This window comes from Acomys russatus, chromosome 3 (genome assembly GCF_903995435.1).
Source record: "Acomys russatus chromosome 3, mAcoRus1.1, whole genome shotgun sequence".
NCBI classification, from domain to species: domain Eukaryota; kingdom Metazoa; phylum Chordata; class Mammalia; order Rodentia; family Muridae; genus Acomys; species Acomys russatus.
The window spans coordinates 61,163,924-61,189,247 of record NC_067139.1 but is presented as its reverse complement, the minus strand read 5'-3'; the positions used below and the strand labels follow the sequence as shown (position 1 = coordinate 61,189,247).

At 48.1% G+C, this 25,324-nt stretch overlaps 1 protein-coding gene across 1 annotated transcript in view; it reads left to right on the top strand.

Annotated features, from left to right (window-relative positions):
• Window positions 1-442: 442 nt before the first annotated feature.
• Window positions 443-25,324, top strand: part of Chat (choline O-acetyltransferase) — a 49,558-nt gene continuing 24,676 nt past the window's right edge. Inside the window, exons 1-7 of the mRNA XM_051143329.1 lie at window positions 443-533; window positions 1,111-1,214; window positions 5,083-5,274; window positions 6,061-6,179; window positions 7,455-7,508; window positions 12,209-12,389; window positions 14,306-14,483. Coding sequence (XP_050999286.1) covers window positions 443-533; window positions 1,111-1,214; window positions 5,083-5,274; window positions 6,061-6,179; window positions 7,455-7,508; window positions 12,209-12,389; window positions 14,306-14,483 — 919 coding nt within the window. The remainder of the gene's footprint in view (window positions 534-1,110; window positions 1,215-5,082; window positions 5,275-6,060; window positions 6,180-7,454; window positions 7,509-12,208; window positions 12,390-14,305; window positions 14,484-25,324) is intronic.

Sequence of the window (25,324 nt, the reverse complement as noted above, 5' to 3'; positions counted from 1 at the left end):
GACTATTGTGCTTGGAGTGTGCTGCACTAGACCACAAGGCTTTTCCATTCTCTGTTCAGTGGGGCCAGGCAGTCTCAAACTGTCCTAGCCCTGTCTGGGTCTGGTTTCTCCACCTTTCTGCATGGTCTCTCCCCAGGATGAACTGAGTCTTAAGCCAGCACCTGGCTGTGCTTGATTCTGAGTGAGGTTGCTGCTGCTGCTGCTGCTGGTCCAACAGGCTAAGCATCAGCTTTGGCCTCTTGAGGGAGAATAAAATGTTGGTTTGTAGAAATCTTGTCTGTGCAGGTTTCTGGCTTGGTGGTGAAGAAGGTGTACCTCATAGCTCTAAAAACTGGCCTGTGTCCTTAGCCTAGCTTATTTCTAGCGTGCCTTCCAAATTAATCTGCCTTACCCAAGGCTGCTGGGAGAATCTAGAGGCCGTGCCTACCCACGCTCCGGTATCATGTCCTCCCATACCCCCGTTGCACCCACCCTTGGAGCCTGCTACCCAGAGACTACCCCAGGGTCTCACGTAGCCCAAAATGTCACCCAGAGTACAGGGCCTTAAAATGCTTGAGGGCATTCAAGCACCCACTCATAATAGTCCTATGCACAGGGTGTGGTGTTTTCTGGACTCACATCCCCTCTACTTCATAACAGACCCAGGCCAGGCATCCTAGAGGGGAATCAGGACACTCTGGATATGGCTTTGCACAGGAGAACTACAGTTTTGGGGGAAAGTTGAGACTAGCCCGGTTGGGTCTCAGTTGTGTTCCAGGCAAAACAAAGCTAGCACTCTGACCCTGGTTGGTTGAGAGTGGGCAACTCCAGCCTGGCTCCTCCCAATGCAACCTGGGGTCACCAGCCAGTCTTGAGTCATGACGGCTTCATGAAAGCAGGTCTCAGCTTGTGGCTTAAGGCAGGACTCCATCTCTCCCAACTAGGGAGGATTCAGAGAGGTCACCCCAGTCAGGGACGCAGGTCTGAGGGGATGAGATGGCAGTCACAGCAGCACTGAGCTCCCTACACACTGCTGTCAGTTTCTGGCTGCCTTAGGGTATGGGGAAGGGCCTATGGGATTCATTTAGGCCTACATGGCTCTATGTGAGGCTGCTTTTCATCTGTCTCCAGGTCTACAGGTCTGCTACTCTGGAGCAAGAATCACCAAGATGCCCATCCTAGACAAGGTCCCCCAAAAGGTGCCTGCAAAAACGTCTAGCTGCGAAGAGGAGCTGGTGAGGAACTTTTTGGGCCATGTGTCTTATCCCTGCTCTCTCTTCTCACACACTTGTATTCCCTGAACAGTCTGGAGTGGCACTGGCCCTCGACTGTTCCCAGCTCTTGGCTCTCCTAGACAGAAGGGCAGCTTGCAGCCCTGTCCTGTCCTGGGAGGAGTCTTTTTTGGCCTGGAAGTTCAGAAGCCTTGCTACCGGAGGGTTAGGGCAAAACCCCCAACTCCAGTTCTAGTCTCTCTGACTGGCTAGACTCAGCTGCTTGTCCTCAATATATCAATTAAAGAGACAATATGTTAAAAAGGGAGAGAAAAGAGCATCAGTTGACACATTGGGGAGATGAACAGGTAAAGAGGTCCAGTGAGTCTAAATCAATCTTCAAGGCATGGCCATACGCTGGAGGTTTTAGAGGAAGAATCTGGACATATGAATATTACCTGATATCTGACGTATATATGATCTGGACTTAAGATGTGGTCTGGCTGATCATTAGCTCAGCTATGATTCTGCAAGATGATTAGGAGAAGTTGTTTCTGTGACCATCGAGGGGAAACAGTTTATTTCCCAGTGTTTTCCTGCTCCAGAGGGAAGCTTCCTTATGGTGGATAACTGCCATGCTTTGAAGGGTTGTCTGCTCTGTAAGGCTTCCGACAGTGCTGTTTGAGGAATGCAAAATAATTGGTGTTGAGTGCAATGACTGGAAAGGTTTAGGCACATTTGGAGGGTCTGGAGCAAAGCACTGGAAAATCTGTGAGACATGCATATGTTCCTCTTGGTTTTGTTTTGTTTTGCTTGTTTGCTTGTTTGCTGTTTTGTTGTCACTGTTGTTTTGTTTTGAGGTTTTCTCCGTGTATCTCTGGCTGTCTTGGAACTTGCTCTGTGGACTTGGCTAACCTTGAACTCACAGAGATCAGCCTGCCTCTGCCTCTGCCTCTGCCTCTGCCTCTGCCTCTGCCTCTGCCCAGTTAAGTTCCTCTTTGTTCTTTCAGCCAAGCTGAGGGGTTAGTTAGGTTAGGCACTGCTGTCCTTGTCTCTTTTGTTGTTGTGGTGGTGGTGATTTGCTGTTTTTAAAGGCAGTTACTCATTGAGTGGTTATCATGCCGACATGCAGGACTCGGCAGGAAGAAACGAAGGCGGAGGTGACAGGCTTTCATCCCATTCTTAATTACCTTGTGGACCAAATGAAGAGTTGATGCTTTAGTGGTGGGGGCGGGGGCAAGGCAGAGGCAGTTTCTAAATGCCGACTATAGCCTTAGGATGCTGGGAAACGCAGAGAACTGCACTTCTTGCTCTCAAATCCAAGAAGAGCTCAGGCACCAGTCAAGCACTGTCTCCCTCACCTCCCCCAACCTCACTGTACCCCAAGTTCTACTTCAGATGGCTTTAAACCCAACATGCTTGCCTAGGCAAGGCTGAACCCCCTTCGCAAGCCCTGGCACATCCAACCTCCAGCTGCTGCCACTGGTTCAGCCCAGGAGCGTTCAAGCATCATCTTTTCCACTGGTTTGAAACAACACTATCCTCCCTGGGCAGCCTCCCTGGGCAGGCATCCTCCCTTCTGCTACATCCAGCCTTCCAGAGATAGAGCAGTGCATCTCAGTTCAAGTTCCTGCATGTGCCGGTCCCTCTACCACAGCCTTCTCGCCCCTCTCTGGTCCTATCAGGATTTCTTGTCTTCTGCCCTTGAGCTTGCTCCTTACACATCCCCAACTTCTGTAACTGACCAGTACCTCTGCCACCTCTGTCCATGGCATGTCCCCCTCCTTCCCCCGGCATTGGCCTGTGGCTCCCTGGAGGGCAGACTCTTTCTCTCCACTGTCTATAAGACCAGTCCATAGGCTGGCTCATATAAGCCACCCAGAAATTTGCACAGGCCACAGAATTCCAAGTCTACACAAGACCAGAGGTCCACAAGAGTCAGAGAAGGAACCATGGCTGGAGCGGAGATGCCTAAACTAAGATTCCCCCTGCCCCCCATCTTACCCATCACTGCTTCTCTCTCACCCAGGCTGTGCCACAGCACGAGTGAAAGCCCAGGCACTCTAGTCAAACCTTCCACCACTCTTGGGCTATGCTTTTTGGAGATATTGCCTGTTCCATCCTCATAGACACCTGTGAACAGAAAGAGAGGAACTAGAGTGGCTGAGGAGGGGGCATCAAATGTGGTTTGCTTGGAATGGGCAAAACAACATAGGACATTGTCCAGACCTGTCCTTGTGTTTGTATTGTCCCCCAGGGCAGCAGCGCCAGAGGTTAGTGCTGACAGTCCACCTCCAGCCAGGGTAGTGAGCTCCACAGACAGGACCAGACAGGTGGGGACTTATCCATCCATTATTACTTGTTCCGCCACCACCCAGGGCTGAGCCTCAAGAGAAGACAGGTGCTTTCAGCAGCCCACCAGGGTAGGGCGAGCCCTTGGCTAACCTATAGAAACACAACTCACCACCTTGCCTCACAGAGAAGAAGCCCCTGAAAAAAAGTTACCGTGCTGTGTGCCAACTGTACAATCTAACGATGGCGCTAAAAATCTGGCTTCTCTATTATCAAGGGCTGAGAGAGGGAGACGGGGGTGGGGGGGCAAAAAAGGTTGTGAAGGAGAGGAGAGGAAACCCCAGAAAGAGGAGGGGAAATGAACTGGGGGTGTAGCTCAGCTGCAGTGCTTGCCTCGTGTGTGTAAGGCTCTGGGACAGGAGAAGAGAGGGGAGGGGAGGGGAGGAGATGAAATGAATTACATTGACTAAGAATCACTATGTGACCTGGGATTAGTCTCCCCATACTGTGGCTTTCAGTTCCCTCATGTCTAATGACAAAAATTCCTTCCCTGTCTATGTGGCACATTGAAGATACACAAGACCCCCTGGTCAAGCATACTGGATTAACAAGAATAGGCAGTGCCCATGTAGGAAAATCCCTGTGAAGCTTCTTTTCCAACTCTTCACCTCACTTGGAGCCCAGTGACCACAAGTTTCTTGGATTTCCTTCAGAAGGATAAGGCCAGTTAACCAAACACAATCCGTGTTTATTGCAGCCTGTTAGTTTTCTCTTTTATTTTCTTGGGGTCCATCAGGTAGGAAGAGTTGTTGTATCTGATAGGTGAAAAAGACCTGAGGCTTGGAGAGGCCTGGACAAGAAAGGGTTCCACTGTCCCCCGCCACCCCCCGCTGAACCTGACTCTAGTGCCCACATGGAACCAACGCCCTCCCTGGGTTCCACACCAGGAAGCAGGAATCCAGAGGCAAAGGGCAAGAGATAGCCACTGCCCCAGAAAGCCTTTCCAGGAAGCTGGTCATGTCTCCACTCAAAGCCATCTTATCCCATTTGACTCTCTCTGTAAGGCTAGCATCTTCCAGGCCAGAGAGCATGCAGGCTCTGGGGCATCAGCTGGGAGGAGTTCCTATGTGAAGAGTGACCAGCAGTCAGCAATATCACCAATGATCTTTCATCCCAGACCCATCCTTTATGAGCTGCTAGCACATGTACATCTGTCATCCCTTTCCATCCTGAGAGAGGATCATTTTTCATAGAAGAACTGGGCCCTTGCAGAGGGAGAAATTTCCCCCAAGGACATATCACTGATCTGCAGCAAGGTCAGCGTGTGAACCTGTCTGTCCGATGCCAACAGCAGGGTCAGGGTATGAGTCCAGGCCTATCATTTTGTGCCTTCCTCAGTCCTAAATACTGAGGGACAGGGGCAGGGACAGCAAGCAGGAGGGCCCTTAACTTACAGCTCTGCTAAGGTAGGCCCAGTAAACAGGCCCCAGGGTGGCAAATGAGGACAGGACAGAATGAGACATGGTCTGACATCAACTCTAGGACAGGTATGGACCATATTCAATAAGGGGAGTGAGAGACCATGAACCTTCTTTTTCAGGACTTACCCAAATTGCCAGTGCCCCCACTGCAGCAGACACTGGCCACCTATCTGCAGTGTATGCAGCATCTGGTGCCAGAGGAGCAATTCAGGAAGAGCCAGGCCATTGTGAAGCGGTTTGGGGCTCCTGGTGGCCTGGGTGAGACCCTGCAGGAAAAACTCTTGGAGAGGCAGGAGAAGATGCCCAACTGGGTAAGGGTTCCTGGACAGAAGGTGGCAAGAGATCTCTGGGATGGGGAGGAGAAAGAAGAAAGGATGTGGGTGAGGTTAAGAGCTGAGGTAGATGGGGTTGGGAGAAGACAGGGATGCATCATGGATGGGAATAGACTGATAGCATATGTTGGGTGACTGCAAGGGAGAGAGGTAGGTAAGATGAAAAAGGGACTGGGGGAAAAAGGAGGGCAGGGAACATGAAAGGTGAAGACAGAGGTGAGAGATTGGGAGGGACTGGACACAGAGCTAGGGACAGGGATGGGGAAAGATGGGGATAGAGATGAGCTTAGAAGACAGAGTAGGGTGACAGGTAGAGCTAAGGCACAAGGACAGGCAGTGGGCAGAGATGTATCACTAACGATGGGAAAAGAGGAAGAAATAAAGGATACTATATGGGATGAAGATGAAGGGTAGGCTTGGAGAACTGGGAAGACGCAGGCTCAGCAAACAGCTGAGTCTTAGTGCATTTGTGGGATGGAGGGATGGATGGATGGGTGGATGGATGGATGGAGGGATGGATGGAAGGAGGGATATATGAGTGGATGGATGGATAGGTGGATAGGTGGATGGGTGGATGGGTGGATGGATGGATGGATGGATGGATGGATGGATGGATGGATGGGTGGATGGATGGATGATCCACCAAGAGGGGCTTACTTGGAGTAGTCAGAACAGGACTGATGACCTCTGCTAGGACAGTGCCTGTTTAGGAAGGGTGTGTCAGGGTTCAGGTGTAATGGTACCCCTCCCTGTGCTTCCTGACAGGTATCTGAATACTGGCTGAATGACATGTATCTCAACAGCCGCCTGGCCCTGCCAGTCAACTCTAGCCCTGCTGTGATCTTTGCTCGGCAGAACTTCCATGACACCAATGACCAGCTACGGTGAGGCCAGGATGCCCTGGGCACACAGCAGAGGAACCCACCCAAGATGTGGGGTCTGGCTTCACACCAGGAAGGAGAGCCCAGAGCTTGTGCAACGGCTCAGCTTGCTGGGGCCAAGTAACACAAGACATCTCCTGATGTCATCAGGCCAGGGGTGGGGAGGGTTAGGTATGGTGTCACTCAGTAATAAACATGTGGTCTCTCCCTAAACACATTTATCTGATGGGGCTAGTGGGGGTCATGAGCCCCAGGGACCGATACAGAAGTTTTGACCCAGCTGGGTCTATGAGCTGTCACTTAAAAGTAGTCCTGACTGGGCCATGCTGCTCCAGGTGCCTGAGAGGTCCTCTGTGCTCCCTGAAGCTCTGCTCCAAACAGATTCCAAAGGGAGGAACATCCCTCCCTGCCAGCACAGCTACCATCTGCTGCAATTTCAGAGCTCAGTGAGCTGCTGGAAGGGCCTCTAAGTGCATGGAGAATGGTGGCAGTGGTGGGTAGGGGCAGGGAAGGACAGTCTCCCTGTTGGAGTCTGTCAGGATTTCATCCTCTTACTATCTCCGTGGGAACACAGGCACAGCCTAGGCCTAGCTCCCACTTGCCCGCCTCTCCCCTAGAAGGAGGAATGAGGATGGATGGGTTCTGAAGACAGCTCTCCAAATTGCATCTGAGGGGCATTTCCCCCCTATGCAATTAAGTCAGACCTCATCATCCATAGACAGTTACGATGGCACCATCCCCTGGCACTGGGCCCTGAGGCTTTCCTCCCAAGACTCATTTTCCTTTTCATTAGCCACTAAGAGGGTTCAAACTGCAGCCTTTCCCCCCTGGAGACTGCATTTCCCAGAAGATCCAGCCACAGTGCTGGATCCGCCCATGGGAAACCTCGCCCTCTCCCCTTTCCTTTTCTGCCACTCACTCTGTCACTACTCCAGGCACCTCTTCCTCCTCAAGGTGCTTCTGCCTTCCTCTCCCCACACCTCCACACACCAAAATAAACCATCCTCAGTTCTCACCAAAGGACCATTTTTAATCCAAGGCTGTGGTGAGCTGACAGCACTCAGGGGAGGGGCAGTATGACCCACATCCCATTAGTGTACACGGGGCCTGGCATATGGCAGGCGATAGATGAGTGAGTCTGGAAAAGAGGGAGGGGCATGGAGAGCATAGAAGGAGAAAGGGAGGGAGGAGGAAGTCAGGAAGGATAAAGGAAAGGTAAGAGCGTAGGGGCCTGGAAGCCGGCTCACACACCCCTCAAGTCTCTCTGTGTCCCTGCAGATTTGCAGCCAGTCTCATCTCTGGTGTGCTCAGCTACAAGGCTCTACTGGACAGGTGGGTCAGGGCCCCAGCCTGGGAGGGGTAGGGCCCAGCTTGGTTGTCTCCTCCTTACTGCCTTTCTCTGAAATGCCCCTCCCTCCCTCTGGACCTCTTTCCTCCTGCGGTGTGAATTACAGTTTGGGTCTGGAGATCCCAGGAAGGGCGGAGAAGGAAGCAGAGTGTTGGAGAAGGTGGTGGTACCCTAAGTGATGCTATTGGGATGACGGTCTCCCCCACCCTGTGCCTTAGGGTCCACATGCCCACCCTAGCTCAGTGAACACGGAGTGCTCCTGTAGGTTGTGGGAGCTACGCAGGCTCTGGGTTCTCAGTAATCCTATGAGAACAGTCCCCCTTCCTAGCCAATCTCAGGGCAATGGGAACACTGGGGAGACCATGGAGCTACAGGTGCTGCAATAAAGGAGGGGCCGAAAGCCGTGCTCTATGCACAGATAAGGAAGCGAAGCTCAGAGAGAGTCAATAACTTAGCCGTGGCCATACAGCTGAGAAGTGGAAGGGCACAGGGGCAGTCTCCACTCTGTGTTCTATGTAGATCCAGGTATCCAGGTTAGTGTTTACGCAACAACCTGGGGACAGAAGCTAAGACACACATTGTCCCCAGGGAGGAGGGTCAGAGAGGCAAGGCCTGGGGTCAGCACATCTGAATATGAATTGTGTTTTAGACAAAGGACTGACTTGCGGGGGGGGCGCGGTCTGATAGTTGTCTTTCCACACTGTGCTGCCCGGCCTGTGGGCTGCCCTTTCCAGCCATGTTTCCAGAGCTTCCTTACTCCTCAGCTTAAGCCTGAGCTCTATCCAACACACTGCATCTGTCTTGAGTGAGTCTGTCCTGCTCAGCACCCTGGCTGCAGAGTGGAGGAGGGAAAAGTCTGACCCTGACGGCAGAGCCCAGGGACCATGGAACTACCCATCACTGGCAGGCTTGACCACCACCCCCCCCACCTCCCACTTGAGCAGGCAGATAAACTTGTATGTGTGAGCACGTTACATGAATGCACACAAACGCCTGTTTCTGTGCAAGCCAACATAAAGGTCCGTGTGCTCTGTACTTGCAAACATCATAAAGCTGGGACTTTTGGAGGAGTGTCTGTCTGGCTTGGACACTTGAGTAATTTACTCTTCATTTTCAGTGTACTGATGCTTGGAAGATGTTGAGAAATTAGGCATTTTACCTACTCTCAAAACATTCTCAGATGGACATAGAATAAAACCCCATTCCTTCTATGAACCCAAACCCCAGGCATCCCCACTGGGGCATCTACTGGTCAGTCACTACAAAGGGACCCAGTATGTTTCTCCCATGTGCACTCCCCCTCACTCATCTCACCTCCTCAGTACAGGCGGTAGTACATCCCGATTGGTAGGTCCAGCTGGGAGTCTCCTGTGGTCACTCCTTCTCCCTCCATGACATCCATTGTGCCACCACATACCCCAGCCAGTTCCCAAACCTCCTTCTTAACTTACCCACAGTATTTTCCCACCTTGACTTCAGTCTTCTTCCTGATGTTTCCTGGGACAGACTTTGGTCTTCTCCTTGTATAAGCAGGGCCATTAAAAAAGCAAAATCGGACAGGATATGCTGGGAATATAGCTCAGTGATAGAGCACGTGCCTTGCATGAGTGAGGCCCTGGGTTTAGTCCTCGGTACTGACAAATCAAACACAAAACAAACCACACACACACACACACACACACACACACACACACACACACACCCCCCAGAGCCAGGGGTGCTGTGTTTTAATGATGATGATGGGTACGCTTAGCGTGGATGAGGCCCTGGGTTCAACCCTTAGCTCCAAAAGAAGAAAAGCAAACATACCTCAAATCATGCTCCTGGGTGTCAAAGCTACCAGAGGCTTTTTAATGCACCAAGCATAAGCTGCCAACTTCTACCTTGCCACCACAGCCCAGGGACCTGTCCTTGCCCATTTTTTCAGACTTTTCTTCATTCTGGCTTACTTTCTGCCTTCCACTGGTGCACTGGGAAGTCTCAAACCATCACTGGAGACGGGGCTTTATTTTCAAATTGTGTAAAAGATGACAAAAAAATTACTAGAAAAAGTTTACAAAAGTGTAAAATACAAGACTGCGTGTTTTACTATTGAATTCAGTTGGCATAACTCCCACCATTGCTATAGATGTTTTTGGATTCTGGCACTCATCACAGTCATGAAATTTCCATGCAACACCCCCACTTTGAGTAGCATAGCTGTGGGGCTCTCTGCCCAGCCTGTCTGCCTGGAAGCTTCTTACCCTTTGGGCTCAGCTCAGTCAAGCAGGCAGGAATGAGGCTTCCCCTTAGTCCTGTACCCCTGCCCCTGCTGGTCACTCAATCTATCTGAAGCCCTCCTGATTGCCAATTTACAATATACTTCCCAGCAACACATCCCAGGACCCACATCCAGTCAGGGTGGGAAAATCGTGTCTGCTTACTATTACCACAGAATAGTGCCTGGCATAGAAAGCGAACTTTGAAAGCTGAAAGAACAAAAGAATAAATGGATTAATGGGTGGAGAATAAGTCTGGATGGTAGGTAGACGGAATGCATAGTAGGTGACTGGTTGCACAGTGGATGGATGGGAAGTGATGGGTAAATACTTGATGAATGCATGTATGGCAGATAGTTGAATGGATAATTGCGTGTGTGCACATATGCATGGTAGATGGGTGAACTGGTGTAAGAGCGGTAGATGAATACATGGGTAGTGGGTGGTGATATGTGTGGTAGGTGGGTGGATGCACTGGAGAGGAGTAGATGAGTGAAGGGTGCACTGCTCACTTTTCTGTTGCTGTGATAAAACGCCATGATCAAAAGCAACTTATAGAAGAAAGAATTTATTTTGGCTTATGGTTTCATAGGGGGAAGAATGACATAATGGCAAGGAAGGCATGGAAGCAGAAAGCCAGATCAGAAAGAAACTGCCTGAACACATTTGAACAGCACAGATAAAACACACACAGAGAGAGACACAGGGTCAGCGGGGAGGGGGAAGAGAATGCAGGGAGAGCTCAGGGAAGTAGAGTAAGGCTATAAAACTCTTAAAGCCCACCCCCAGTGATGTACTTCCTCCCTCAAGTCAACATGTCCTAAAGATTCTATAATGTTCCCCCAAACAGTGCCACCAATTGGAGATCAAATGTTCAATACCTGAGCCTATGGTGGAGTATTTCTTACTCAACCCACAAAAGACAGATATATGGTGAGTTGGTGGATGGACAGGTAGTAGACAGAGAGATGGATACATAATAGATGGATAGTATACATGCATGTTCATTGATGGATGGATAGTGAGTTGACAGACTAATGTATGGATGGTTTATTCAGTGATTTTCAACCATCCTAATGCCATGACCCTTTAATACAGTTCCTCATGCTGTGGTGACCCCAACCATAAAATTATTTTTGTTACTTCACAACTGTGATTTTGCTACCATTGTAAATTGTAATGTAAATATCTGTGTTTTTCGATGGTCTTAGGCAAACCCTGTGAAAGAATTGTTCAATCTCCAAAGGGGTCACAACCCACAGGTTGAAAACCACTGAGTTAATGCATGGTGGGAGTGTATGAATGGATGCATTGATAGTATATGGATGAACGAATAGATACTGTGTGGATAGATGTAGAATGCATAGGTGATAGGGAGATGGATGTAAGGATGGATGCATGCTGGTTGAATGGTGAATGTATGTATACAGTTGCATGGCAGATGTGTGGGTGGTTTAACGGTAGATGAATATATACATGAGGGATGTTGGATTGATGGATGGGTGGATGGATGGATGGATGGATGATGGGTGATTGGGTGGGTGGGAAACTACATGATGGTAATGAATTGATGATAGACAGTTGGATGCTTATATGGAAAGATAGATAAATGGATGAATTGATAGATTCAGTGGATAAATGGGTGGACAGATGACTAGGATGGATGGATGGATGGTGGATGGATGGATGGATGGTGGGTGGATGGATGGATGGTGGGTGGATGGATGGATGGTGGGTGGATGGATGGATGGTGGGTGGATGGATGGATGGTGGATGGATGGATGGTGGGTAGATGGATGGATGGTGGGTAGATGGATGGATGGTGGGTAGATGGATGGATGGTGGGTGGATGGATGGATGGAATGATAGCTATATCATTCAGAAGCCACATGACAAGAAGAACTTTCTACTTTAAACTCTGAGAAGTCTTCAAGAAGAAATAATAAAGAATAAACTCTTGAAGGAGAAATTTTCTTTAAAAAAAAAAAAAAAGACAGTGGAGTACAGGGGTAGAGGAAAATGTGTGCCAAGAAAAGATTGGTGTAAGCAAAGGCACAGAGAGTTAAAAGGCAAAAATTACATATGCATTTCCTGAGACTGGGATGAAGGTAGAGTTGTGGAGGTTTGGGGAAGTTCTGAGGTGTTCTGTGGGCCACAGAAATGGAACCTTCCATTATTTCACAGAATGAAGAAAAGCCCTGCAGTAGTGCCATTGTAAGTTTGATGTACCATTAGCCTAACTATAACAACAAAGTACAGAGTAGTAAGCCATAAGTAGAGTGCTTGCTTAGCAGGCACAGAGCCTCGGTTTGATGCAAAACCTTCAAAAAGAAAAACATAAGGTTACCATAGAACCCATCCCAGTGCCTTCTGTCCCCCTCGGTCCTCTCACACCTGCCTGCCTCTCTTATGCTCTCTCCTTCCAGCCACTCCCTCCCCACTGACTGGGCCAAGGGCCAGCTTTCAGGGCAGCCCCTCTGCATGACACAATACTACAGGCTCTTCTCCTCTTATCGGCTCCCTGGCCATACCCAGGACACACTTGTGGCCCAGAAGAGCAGCATCATGCCTGAGCCGGAGCATGTCATTGTGGCCTGCTGCAACCAGGTAAGTGGGCCCTTTGCCACAGGCTCTCAGACTTGGAGCAGGTGTGGAGCGTATAGTGGCTAGGTGTGCCCATCCATTCCTGCCTCTTCACAAGTGCACAGGCTGGTTCCTCAAGTCATACAGTGAGCTTGGGGCATGATACCCTCACAAAGAGGATTTCCTACTGGGTCAGTCCACTCTCTCCAGCAGCTGTATTTTAAAAATGGAAAAACTATTCAGTTAGAGGATAAACTCCCTGGGTTCTAATCCCAGAGAAGGCAAGGACTTAGGGTCATGAACGAAGTCCAATATAGCCTTCATCTTCACAACTATTCATTTTCATATTGTCCATGTCCTTCCAGGGGACTGGATGGATGGACAGAGTTAAGGACTAACAGACAAGACCTCTCATGTGTAAGACTGTGGGTCTAGAAATTACATTTATTAATTTCATTTAATTACTCACAATGACCCTGGAGAGGAGGCGTTTGAGTCTTCATTTGACAGCCGAGAAGGGGAGGCTTAGGGAAGGTAATGGTGTGTGCAAGAGCAAGAAGGATTCCAGGTCACCAACAGCCCAAGACCAGGCTCTACCCTTAAAGTTCATGTTTTCAGACATGGTTGTTCACCATGGCAGGGTAACAAGCTGGGTATGAAGGCTACAGGCTCTGTCTGGTGCCTACTACACTGTACATCCTGTATGCTGAAGCTTCTCAAAATAGTTCATGTGACAAAAAGTGGGGCTTGGGAGGTCTCCTGTCTTTTTGTATTGAAAGCTTAAGTTTGACAACCACGCCTGCCTCCCTACCCTCCACCCTATTTATTGTCTAATATTTTCTTCCTGGGCTCATTTCAGTAAATTGAGAGCATGGGAAAAGTCTGTCCTCGGAGGGTAGCTGTGACCACTGTTTGAGGGTTTAAAAGCTAGCAGAAGACTTCCTAGCTCGGCTAGCACCCTGACCAGACAGGCACAGCGTGAAAACCTTTCTTCGTCTTCATTCAAAGAAAGTCAAGCCAAGCATTTCTCAGCCTCTATATCGCACATTACCCAAGCCTTCTGGGAGCAACCATAGATCAGACTTCATAGGCTTCGACGAGGGTGATGGGTGGAGCAATTACTTATATCTATATACTGAAAGGGATGTGGCAGGCTGTGCCAAGAAAAAGACCTTTTACCGAGTCCAAGGCCCTGGCTTTTAAAGCTGTAGAATCACAGCCCTACGAGGCATCCATGCTTAGCTCATGCATACACAGATGCTTGTGCAGAGATATACCCAGTGTTTTGTGTGTTGGTTTTTTATTTTAACATTTGTCTACAACTGCTGGTGTGTGGTTGTGGTTGTGGTTGTGGTTGTTTAGATCTATACCCACATCTCTGTCTATAGCTGTCTGTTCTAATTCACTGTGCACTGCATTTTACATATCCAGTCTACCCCAAAAGAACAGGCTGGTTCTTTCTACTGTTTTGCTAAATCAAAGGTCTACTCTGCACACACTCTTTCATATTCTTCTGGTACACATGGGTGTGCTTCTCGAAGCCCTAGGCTAAACTCTGCATATACAAACGCAGCTGCCGTGCCATAGACAAGCACTTAGTTTTGATTGACACTGCCTTCCAACAGTGGTTGTACCCATGTATACTTGATTCTCTGAAAACATGATGACGTTGCATGCCCTAGGAGCCACAAAAAAATAAAAATAAAAATAAAAAATAAAAAGGAAGGAAAGAGCGTTCTTAGGTTTAATCTGGCCCGTGCTAGGGAGAGCTTGGAGTTGAGTACAGTCAGCAGCTTTGAATGCTTGCCAGAACAAGACAACGCAGAACCATTAAACACCCTGGAAACCTTGGGCCTGAGTTTCTCTGTGAAGACTCCTTGAAGGCCTGGAGCCTTGGGCTGGCTGCTATAAGTGATGTGTTTGCCCTGTTTCCCCCACAGTTCTTTGTCTTGGATGTTGTCATTAATTTCCGCCGTCTCAGTGAGGGTGATCTGTTCACTCAGTTGAGAAAGATAGTCAAAATGGCGTCCAACGAGGATGAACGCTTGCCTCCAATCGGCCTGCTGACGTCAGACGGGAGGAGCGAGTGGGCCAAGGCCAGGACGGTCCTCTTAAAAGGTTAGCTGCAGTACCAGCCCATCTCCATTTCATCCTCATGCCATTGGCTTTCCCTCCTCCAAGGTGAAGAGGGCACAATCTCGCAATCTCATCCCCATCAGCCACAGCGTGGGGAGCTCAACCCTCCAACCTAGGGCGGAACAGTGGGGAGCCTCAAGACAGAAGGGAGCGGTTGTACTTTTGCATTCTACGTGATGATACTGTAGCTTTCTGGGTGACATAAAGGGAGCCCTAGAATTGTGGGTCATCTGGGAATGTTGAGTGCAGGAGGTTTTTAAGCGAGAGGAAGGCTGGGGACAGGTGGCAGCTGTGTGGGACGTGTGGTGCTCACTTGGAGACATGAGTCACTGGAAGAGCAGGCAGATGGGGCCTTGGTGTAGGGACCACCTCTGGGAGTAGAGTTGGCCTCCTTCTTCACCTGGTTTCCTGGTCTTAGAACTTTTCATCTTGAACCTACCTCATGTTTCTCTGGCTGTTCTTATGAAGCAGCTACATACCCCCAACTAGAAATTGGTAATTCTCTCTCTCTGCCCCTCTCCTCCCCTCCCTCCCCGCTCTCTGTCTCCGTGTGTGTGTTCATGTGTATGTGAGTGCACCTGTGTGTGAGTGTATACATATGGAGGTCAGAGGACAGTCTGTCATTTATGAGGTGTTGCCTCATCCCCATTTTTGAGACAAGATCTTTCACTGCCCTGGAACTCAGCAAGTAAGCATGGCTGGCCAGAGAGCCCCAGAGAGCAGCCTGTCTCTGCCTCTCCCCATGCTGCGGTTACAAATGTGTTATGCTCTGCTCAGTGTGGTTTCTAAAATTTAACTTTACAGGGGTTCTTGGGAGTCAAACTTAAGTCCCTACGTTTGCACACAACTTTTATCATTTTAGCAGTTTTATCCATTCAACTATCTCTCCAGCCTCAGTTTCTGTTGATTGATTGACTTTTATTTTTTGCATACATTACATCCTGATTGCTGTTTCCCCTACCTGCATTCCTTCCAGTCCTCACCTCCAACCTTCCGTGTCCCCTAGATCCACTCCTTCTCTGTTTCCCTTAAAAACAAAACAAAGCAACAACAACAACAAAAGCAGAACTCCCAGGGATATCAACCAAATATGACATAACAAGTTTCAATAAGACTTAGTACAAACCCTCATACCAAGGCTGGACAAGGCAACCCAGTAGGAGGAAAAGGGTCCCAAGTGCAGGCAAAAGAGTCAGAGATACCCTCACTCCCACTCTGAGGAATCCCACAAGAACACCAGGCTAGTCAACCACAACATATATGCAGAGGACCTGGCTTAGACCCATCCAGGGTCCACGGTTTGTCACTTCAGTCTCTGTGAGCCCCTATGTGCCCTGCTTAGTTGATTCTGTGGCTCGTGTTCCTGTGGTGTCCTTGACCCCTCTGGGTCCTAGAATCCCTCCTCCCCTTCTTCTTTTGCTTTGCCTAGTGTTCCCCAGGCTGGGTTTAAAAGTTTTCAATTTCCTCTAGAAAGTACTTTTCAAACCGAAGCCAGCCTTCATGGGAGGAATGGCTTCCTTTCTTGCCGACGTTGGACACCATGTAACGAGAAGCCAGACTTGTAGGACTCTTTATCCACTGCCAGGGATTGCCAAGGACCAGGCCGTAATTCAGGCCCCGTGTGTGTGACTGAGGAGACTGAGCTAGATCTAGGGTGTGGGACAGATAGGACAAAGCCTCTGCCCCGGTGCAACCCAGTGACAGGAGCAGGACGAGAAAAGGCCCAAAGAAGAAGGTCAAGTAGATAGGAGCATAATGAAGCAATATGGGACAACAGGCACCACAGAGATGGTCAGGGGCTTCCAACAACAGAAATAACACTTCCTAATAGGATTTGAAAGGCATTGCTGGGAAACAGTGAGGAAAGCAAATGGGATGGAAGATGAAATCTAGGCAGATAAATCAGTGTGAATAAAGTCAGGCACATTCTAGGGACACATTGCCCCATTCCAAGAATCATAAGAAAAGCAACTAGTTAGCAAAGATGTCTGCTGGTCATCAGGGTCGGGGTCCCAGATGATCAGTTGTTTGCATTTTTCCAGGCCCCTTCCTAGAAAATTGTTCCCCCTAGAGTTAGTTGGTTTCTTGTACTTTGCCAAACTCAACTCTAGTGTCAAGGCCTCAGAGCCTCCCTAAGCCTTCTTCCTGGCTATCGGCAAGTTTATTTTAACCTTTCTTCCCCACTCCTTGGTGTGTGTGGAAAGGGTACGCACACAGGAGTGCAGGTGCCCTTAGAGTCAGGAAGAGGGCACTAGATGCTTGGGGTTGGAGTTACAGGCAGCTATGATCCATCATACATAGGTGGGTACTGGGCCAAACTCATGTTCTTGGAAAGAACACTAAGTACTCTTAACCCTGCCCCCACCCCAGCCACTCTTACAGTTCCTTTGGCCCATTTTCTTATCTCGAATGACTTTCTATCCTGCAGGAAGCTCAGTTCCTATCTGGTCAATGGTCTGCCCCACTGCGACCATCTGAGGACAGGGACCTATTTGGTTTAACCTCCAAATCTGCCAGATCAACCATAACAGTGGTGCAATTACACCATGCTAAATAAAATGACTGAGGCTTATTACTAAGGATACTAGGCCCAGATGTCCTTTCACCCAAATATTGAGCACCTGCTGAACGCTTGGTCCTAAAAAAAAAAAAAAAAAAGAAGGCTGCAGAGGGCACAGAAATCTATGCCCCGAATCCATTTTCACAGATATGATTGCCACGTTGGAGACTGTAGTGAAATCACACCCTACTCTTTTTCCCTCCGGGGATGGAAACAGGCATCAAAATAATCACCTCTGCTACCCAGATAGTTTCCACTTTATTAGCAGGCCAGGCACAAGATGACTGACTGGGGTTGCCGTAAGGTCTGAGTGCTTGGACAGCACTAATCAGAATTAATCTGTTAATGGCATTTGATCTGGCTTTCTGAATGGAAGTGCTGTTTTTTAAAGGAAGTTCAGCAGAAAGGGAATGAGTGCAAGCACGTTCACCTCCCCATGGGCAAATCAATTAATCCAATTAGCGCCACCAGCAGTGTCTCTGCACAGCAGGAAACCAAGTCCTCCCAGAGTGGCACCCTCTTCCCTGGAGCGACCCCAGAAGGGAAAGCAGGGAAGCCATTGCAGAAATGATTTCTGCTTCCAAGTGAACTGCCGATGGCAGCATGGCCGAGGGCTGAGTGTGAAAATAAAAAGCTGCGGCTGAGTCTAGACAGGTCTTGAAGGAGTCGCAGCAGCAGCAGCAGCAGGAAGGGAAGGGAAGGGAAGGGAAGGGGGGTCCCTGGGTTGCTCATCTGACCCACACAGTGGACACTGGTGTCATTTACTGAGATGGGCCGTGGGCTGGAAATGGAGAGATCCTGTTGAAGTACATTTGACTGGAGGCACCCTGAGTCATCTCAGTGGAGGTGTCATGTTAGATATATGTGTCTGGAGCGAGAGGGGGCTGGGGAACAGTTATACATTTGAAAGGCATCAGAGCTTAAGTAATATTTAAAGTTATGGGCCTGGATGAGATCATCTAAAGATGGAACAGGGTCTTAGGGTCAAGCAGAGAAAGATACAAGGAGTGAGAAACAGCTCGGCAAGGACAGGAAAACCAGGAATAGCCAGAGATTGGAGGGGGTCATGGGGGGGGGAGCGTGTTCAGCCACATGGAAGGCTGCTGAGGGCTTAAGAGAGAACTGCTCAGAGAGGAACCACTGAGCTCTGCAACCTCAGCGCTGTCTGTGAACTTGACAAGGCTAGGGATCACCACAGCCTATGTGGGTAGAGACATCAGAAGGATATTGTTGATGGAATGGTCAGTGACTAGACCCAGCACATGTGGGTGACCGTTTACAAACTTGGGAGTTAAAAAAAAAAAAAAGCAGAATTCAACATTTCTGAAAGATGATAAGGGCCAGGGAAGGGTGAGTAGTGGGAAAGGTTAGGGCTACAAAGGAACGCAGTGGAGAGAGTTGCCCATGAGGAGGGAGTGGGGAAAGAGCGTGCAGTGTCTGCAAAGGTGAAAGCAGGTAGAAGCAGGGGAGAAGAGACCTTTGTTAGAGCTGAGACCCATGGGGCTACAGCTGGCATGTACAGGAGGCTACCAGGGGCTCCTGGTCAGGGATGGGCAGAGTAATAGTGTGAGCTAGGAGTGAGGTTGGGATTCTGAAGATGGAGAAATAAGTAAAATAGCCTCTTGGGAAGTGGGAACAGAACTGTCTCTGGATGCTACTGAGATATTTAAACTGTTTGGGGCCAATGTATGAGGGTTTTGAGGACCACCAAGATTAGTAAAAGCTACTTAACATTATTACAGGAGACCCTATACACATGTACACACATACACACACACACATCCAACTTGGCCCTGGATATATGGATGTGAAAGGAAACAGTAGTATCTTATCACAGGGCCCAGGGGTGGGAACACTTGGGAGTATCAGGCTCCAGTTGAAAGAGGGGGACGGAGGATTTGTAGAGAGGATAGCCATGCTGAGAACCAGCCCATCACAGAGAGTACTATGAATTGTTCAGGAACTAAAAAGGCCAGGAGACAAGGCCCAAGCACTCTTGGGGAATATATGAAGATGGGCAAGGGAAGAAATCTCCATAGCCAGGCACGGCCCCGCCCTTCATAATGTCTAGGAAGCTGCTGTCTGCCAACTGGCAGGGTTTGCTGGGGCCCAAAGTAACTCGGTGTTGTTGTGGAGCCATTCCCAGATGTTATAGGCCTCAACTCTCATACAAAGCCAGGGAGTCCCGCCTCCCTCCCCTGTGTTGGCACAGGGCCAGAGAGCAGCTGTCCAGCAGACTGACCAGGACACCCCATCTTTTCCTTTTCTGGTAGAGGAGGCTGGCCTATGACACTGCTCATGGGAAATGTGACTCTGATAAAAATGAGTCCTCCTCCAGTCTGCTGAGAGCCAGTGGGACAGAGGATTGGCCACTTCACCTCTTTACACTGTCAACTTTTCTCCTTCTGGACCCTGTCCCCGATTCTCTCTACAGCCCTCAACTAGGACTGTCCCTTCTGTAAGCTCCCAAGTCAGTGAGCCCAACACCCAGCCCTGACGCTGAGGGGCTTATGAGGGTTCAGGGACCACCAGGGGGCACAGCCCACTCAGAGGAGCAAAGTCTGTCTGTTCACTGTTCCCAAATTGGTTTCCCCATTTAAGCTCACTCAGATACCACAGCTGGTTAAGTACCATTGGTTGCCCCAGCAACTGTGGGCCAATGCTAGGGCGTACAGGCTACAACCCAAGAAGCATTTCAAAAAGCGTTCTAAAGGAATGTGGGGCCACATACCTGGCCTGTCACAGCTTAGGAGGCAGTGGAACTTAAGGTACAGAGTCATCTTGGCTGATGACGAGAATCTTTGCAACACTGCTTAAAACAACAAAACCAAACAAAGCCCGAGACTCCTAAGCCCGAGGAATTTTCCAGTAAGGACGGAGTGCAGTGGAATTCCATTTTAAAAGCACACTGTTGCCTTCGAGTGAAGGAGCTACGGTTGGGACCCACTTACTCAGTTCCACACCAAGCTCCCCGTTTTGTTCACGGCCTCGACCTCAGCATTTTTTCATTCTTCATCCACATTTTCGTATTTGCCTCCGAGGTAGAGATTTTGTCCACCCGGCTTCTGCAGTGTCCCAGCCTTAGAAGTAGTGGCTGGCAGCACTAGGCACCCAGCTACCCCGCCTGAGGTCCACACTACAGGGGGAGAGGGTGGAGTCTAAAGACGATCTTGGGGCCTCAGAAGGGCCTGCGCAGCCGCCCCATAGAGGACCTTCCTCCCCATCAAACTGTGAAACCGTGGCCTCCTGAACCCAGGAGGAACTAACACCATTATCGTGGTCTGGAAATTTAATTAGACATTCAGCCCTGAGTCTGGAAGACTACAGTGCCTGTCAATTTGTAGGAGAAGCATGGGCAGCTTGAAGAGACCCCCCAAGCCCTCCGGCTTTCCTGAGCTCTGTGTGGCCATCCTGAGAACAGACCTCCTAGGCAGATGCTCTCCGTTTACACAGCCCGTAAATATTTATCCCCAGCAGCCAATTAGAACCCAGGCACTGCTACCGAGGAGGGAGCTGACAGAAGGTAGTTGCAGCTGCAGTGAGGCTGTGGTCATGGTTTACAAGAACCGCTCAGGAAGAAGGCAGAATGCTGTTTAAATATTGTCATCCAGAGCTCGGCAAGTCTGTTGGCTTGAAAACCAATTACACATTAGCAATAACAGCCTCTCTGATTTAATTGGCCCAGAAATACCTCCTGAGCTTTCGAATTGGAATACAATTTTCTTTCTCTAGGGAGGGAGGGCCAGGGACTAAGCCCCACTCCGAAGTAGAAGCTCAGAGGCCTTTGTGATGAGCAATCCAGAGAGGGAGAGGTCCAGAGCGAAAGGGCAGCTGGTGACCTGTCCCTCTTGTCATCTATATCCTGGGGTTTCTGTCCCATGGTGGCATATGGCCTGGTACCTGGTGCACCAAGGGCGGTCACTAAATGAGAACTCTTATTAGATTTAGGGGAAATCTGTGGGTCACTTTGTCCAAGGCCCACATGGACTCTGCCCTGTAGTCAGAGACAATGGCCTGAAGACCTGTAGGCTTCATGGCTTGCTTCTTTATATGCCATCCTAACTTACTAGCTTTTTACCTTGGGTGCATTTTATATCCTCTGCCCTCTATATATCATATTTTACAATACACACACACACACACACACACACACACACACACACACACACACACACCGCTTTCTTTTTAAAAATTTCTCTGAGCTGCACTTCTCCAGCCTTTGCCTCCCATTTTAAGCATTTGAAATCTAAAGCATCTGGGAAGTGGCTTTGTGCTTATCTGCCCCACCCCGCTGGCACCCATGTCGCCAGTTCTGGAGCAATGGAACGCCTTATGTTCTTTCTTCTTGGAAAGGGAGGTTAGAACCAGGGGAAAGAGCTCAGCTTAATTCTTGAGTTCTCTCCTTCCCTCCCTCCCTCCCTCCCTCCCTTCCTCCTTTTGTCTTTTGTTGAGCTACCTTTAGTCCCAGCACTCAGGAGGCAGGCATACCTCTGTGAGTTCAAGGCCAGCCTGATCTACATATCGAGTTCCAGGGCAGCCCAGACTACATAGAGAGGCTCCCATCTCAAACGAACAGACACAAACCCCAAGAAAGAAAATAAGTTTTTCATAAAATATATTCTGATCGCAGTTTCTTATCCCCATTTTCTCCCAGATCCTCCCGCCTTTCCACCCACCCATCTCTATGCATTCTTTCTTTCTCTGTCTCTTTAGAAAATAAACAGGCAAATATAAAAAACAAACTAACCAGAATAAAACAACAGCAACAGCGACAAAGAAAAAGCACAATAAATACACACACACACACACACACACATACACACACACACACAAAACCACCACCAAAAAAAAAAAAAAAACTCTCAAACCATAGAAACACAAAATCAGAAACGAATATACAAGCAGAAGACCAGTAAGACTTAAAAAACAAAAACAAAAAAACAAAACAACAACAAAACCCCCCAAAACTAAACTACAAGAATACTACAGAGGTTTTTTGTTTTGTTTCTTTGTCAGCCATCTACTGGGCATGGGGGCATCCTTAAGTCATTTATATACCCACTGAGACTCCATTGGAAAAAACTAATTTTCCATTGCAAGTGGCTGTCAATTGGAGATAGCCTCTTGATTAGGGACGGGGACTCATGCCCATTTCCCTTCTGGGTGCTGGGATCCCCTCTGACTGGAACCTGTGCAGGCTCTGTGCACTCCACTACAGTCTCAGTGAGTGCATATGCACAGTAGGCCTGTTGTGTCAGGAAGACACTGTCTCCTTATGTCATCCATGCCCTTGGGCCTTCACCTCTGGTGTTTATTTGTTTGTTTGTTTGTTTGTTTGTTTGTTTGAGACAGGGTTTCTCTGTGTAGCCCTAGCTGTACTGGAACTCACTCTTTGGACCAGGCTGGCCTCAAACCCAGCAATTCCCCTACCTCTGCCTCCCAAGTGCTGGGATTACAGACCTGTGCCACCACCACCCATCTCCTCTGGCTTTTACCATCTTTTTTTCTTCCTCTTCCTCATAGCTCCCTGAGCCTAAGGGGAGGGATTTGCTGAAGACACCCCCAACTTAGTGTTCTCAGGTCTCTCACTCTCTACACATTGCCCAGTTGTAGGTCTCTACATTTGTCCCCCATCTACTGCAAGAGGAAGTTCTCTGATGCTGCCTGAGTCAGAATGATCTGAATCCAGATCTCCTGCGGCCACTGTGGGTCCCAGGTCAAAAGTGTTTCTAGGTATCAGGGGCTGACACAAGAAAATGGGGATGCGCTGAAAGGGGAGAGGGGCTGAGAGGGTTTGCAAGAATGAAGAAAGTTGGGTGCACAGCAAGGTTTGACAGAGCCCCTATGAAATGGAGATAGGGCAGGGTCTGCAAGTGGTCTGTAACAAGTAACAAGCTGGGCACAAAACTGGACAGATTGCAATGAAAGAAGGAAGAAGAGTGAACGAGGTATTATTATTATTATTATTATTATTATTATTATTATTATTACTATTATTCAACTTATTTGGGCCGTAAGTATAGGTGTTCCAGTAACAGGGAGAGAGGCCATGTGTCTCTGTCTACCTCAGAGCTGACATCTTGCCAAAGCTATGGTACAGTGTCACACCCAGCATGCTTAGCCAATTGCAGGGCATCTACCACCTCAAGGATTCCCCAAAGTAGACTTTTGAGCCACACTTGCCTTTCTCCCATCTCAACACTTCTCTAGCCTCTGGCAACCACAGAGCTCTCCATTTTTATAATTTTGTTGCTTTAAGAATATTATATAAATGAAAACCCTATGGAACTGTGGTTGTCAGACTTTTTTTTTTTTTTTAACTCAGCACAATTCTCCAGGGATGTATTTAAATTCATTCTGGTGGTTTTTTGTTTTTTGACAGGGCTTCTCTGTGTAGCCCTAGCTGCCTTGACCCTTGTGCTACAGACCAAGCTGGTCTTAAACTCAAGAGACTGGCCTGCCTCTGCCTCCTGAGTGCTGAGTGTTTTAGGCATCAGGCTCAGGTGGCCTAGCTTAGCTGCCGTCTCACTGACCCAATTCTTAGATTTTGAAGAAATTGTATCATGAATGGGTGTTAGATTTGGCCATTTTTTTCCTCTATCAATTCTGATAATGTGAGGGTTTTGTTTGTTTTGTTTTTTCTTATACAAGTCTGCTGTTTACTTCTATCTTTAACATATGGCTCAGTGCTCTGTTACATTTGTATGTGAGGAGCACTGGTCTGTCGCCTTATTCTCTTGTGTTTCAGTTGTGTTGGCAGTGGGTTAATACAGTGGGGTATGTTCTCCTTATGTTTCATGAAGAAATCACACAGATGTGGCGCTCACTCTGAGCCTAGAGGGTTATTGGGAGAGGGAGCAGTAACCTACAAAGCCGATTTCCTTAATAATCACAAGACCACTTCAATGATCTATTTCATCCTTAATGCATTGTGGGAGTTTTACACATTTCAGGAATTGACCCATTTCATCTCACTTGTCAGAGTTATGTGTCTAGATGTTTGTAATATTTTTTTAAAGATTTATTTCTTTATTATTATGTACACAGTGCTCTGCCTGCACGTACACCTGCAGGCCAGAAGAAGGTGTCAGATTCCATTACAGATGGTCATGAGCCACCATGTGGTTGCTGGGACTTGAACTTAGGACCTCTGGAATAGCAGTCAGTGCTCTTAACCTGTGAGCCATCTCTCCAGCTCCCATTTGTAATATTTTAAATTGTATTCTTATATCTATGGGGCCCTGCATGATGGCATCTATTCCATTGCTGATATTGGTAATTCATTCTTTCAGTCTCTCAGACTCTCTCTCTCTCTCTCTCTCTCTCTCTCTCTCTCTCTCTCTCTCTCTCTCTCTCTCACACACACACACACACACACACACACACACTTCACACTTTAATTTTCCCTTTAATTGCTTTAGCTGAATTTAATTTTTAAATTGTGCGTGTTTATTTTCATTCACTGTGGTGTATTTTTTAATTCTCTTATGACTCGCCTTTTAACTTATGAATTATTTTCAAGTATATTGTTTAACATTCCAATGTGTATAATTTATTGTTAATTTCTCTTATGTGTTTCTATTTTGTTCCCATCATAGTCAGAGAACAAACAGGGTATCATTTCATTCTTTCCCATTTTTGAAGGCTGTTCTATGGCCCTAGCTGTGGTCTGTCTTGGCATGCACTCAGCAGGTGTGTAGAAAGAATGCCCATTCTGTTAGTCTTGGACTAAATATTCTGTAAATGTCAAACACATCCTGTTGGGTGGTGTTGTTGAGCTTTGTGTCCTTGTTGAATTTATACCTAGCTGTTCTGTCCATTGTTGGTAAAGAAATGCTGATGTCTCAGCTATAATAATGCATTTGCATTTTTTCCCTCCAGTTCTACTTTGTTTCCCAGCTTGCGGAGTGTTACCTATAGCATATGTATTGCCATGCTATCTTAAAGATTTACCCCTTATTATTTTTTTATGTAGTTTGCTCCTAGGTCCCTGGTTTCATTTTGAAGTGTATACACACTAATTCATATTCATAATTTCTTTTGATTAATGCTTGCATGAAATAATATTTTCCAGCTGGATGAAGTGATGCATGCCTGTAATCCCAGCACTCTCGGGGGCAGAAGCAGATGAACCTCTGTGAGTTCAAGGCCAGCCTGGTCTACAAAGCGAGTCTAGGACATCCAAGAAACATACATAGAGAAACCCTTTTTCAAAAAAAAAAAAAAAAACAAAACAAAATGAAACAAACAAACAAAAAAATCC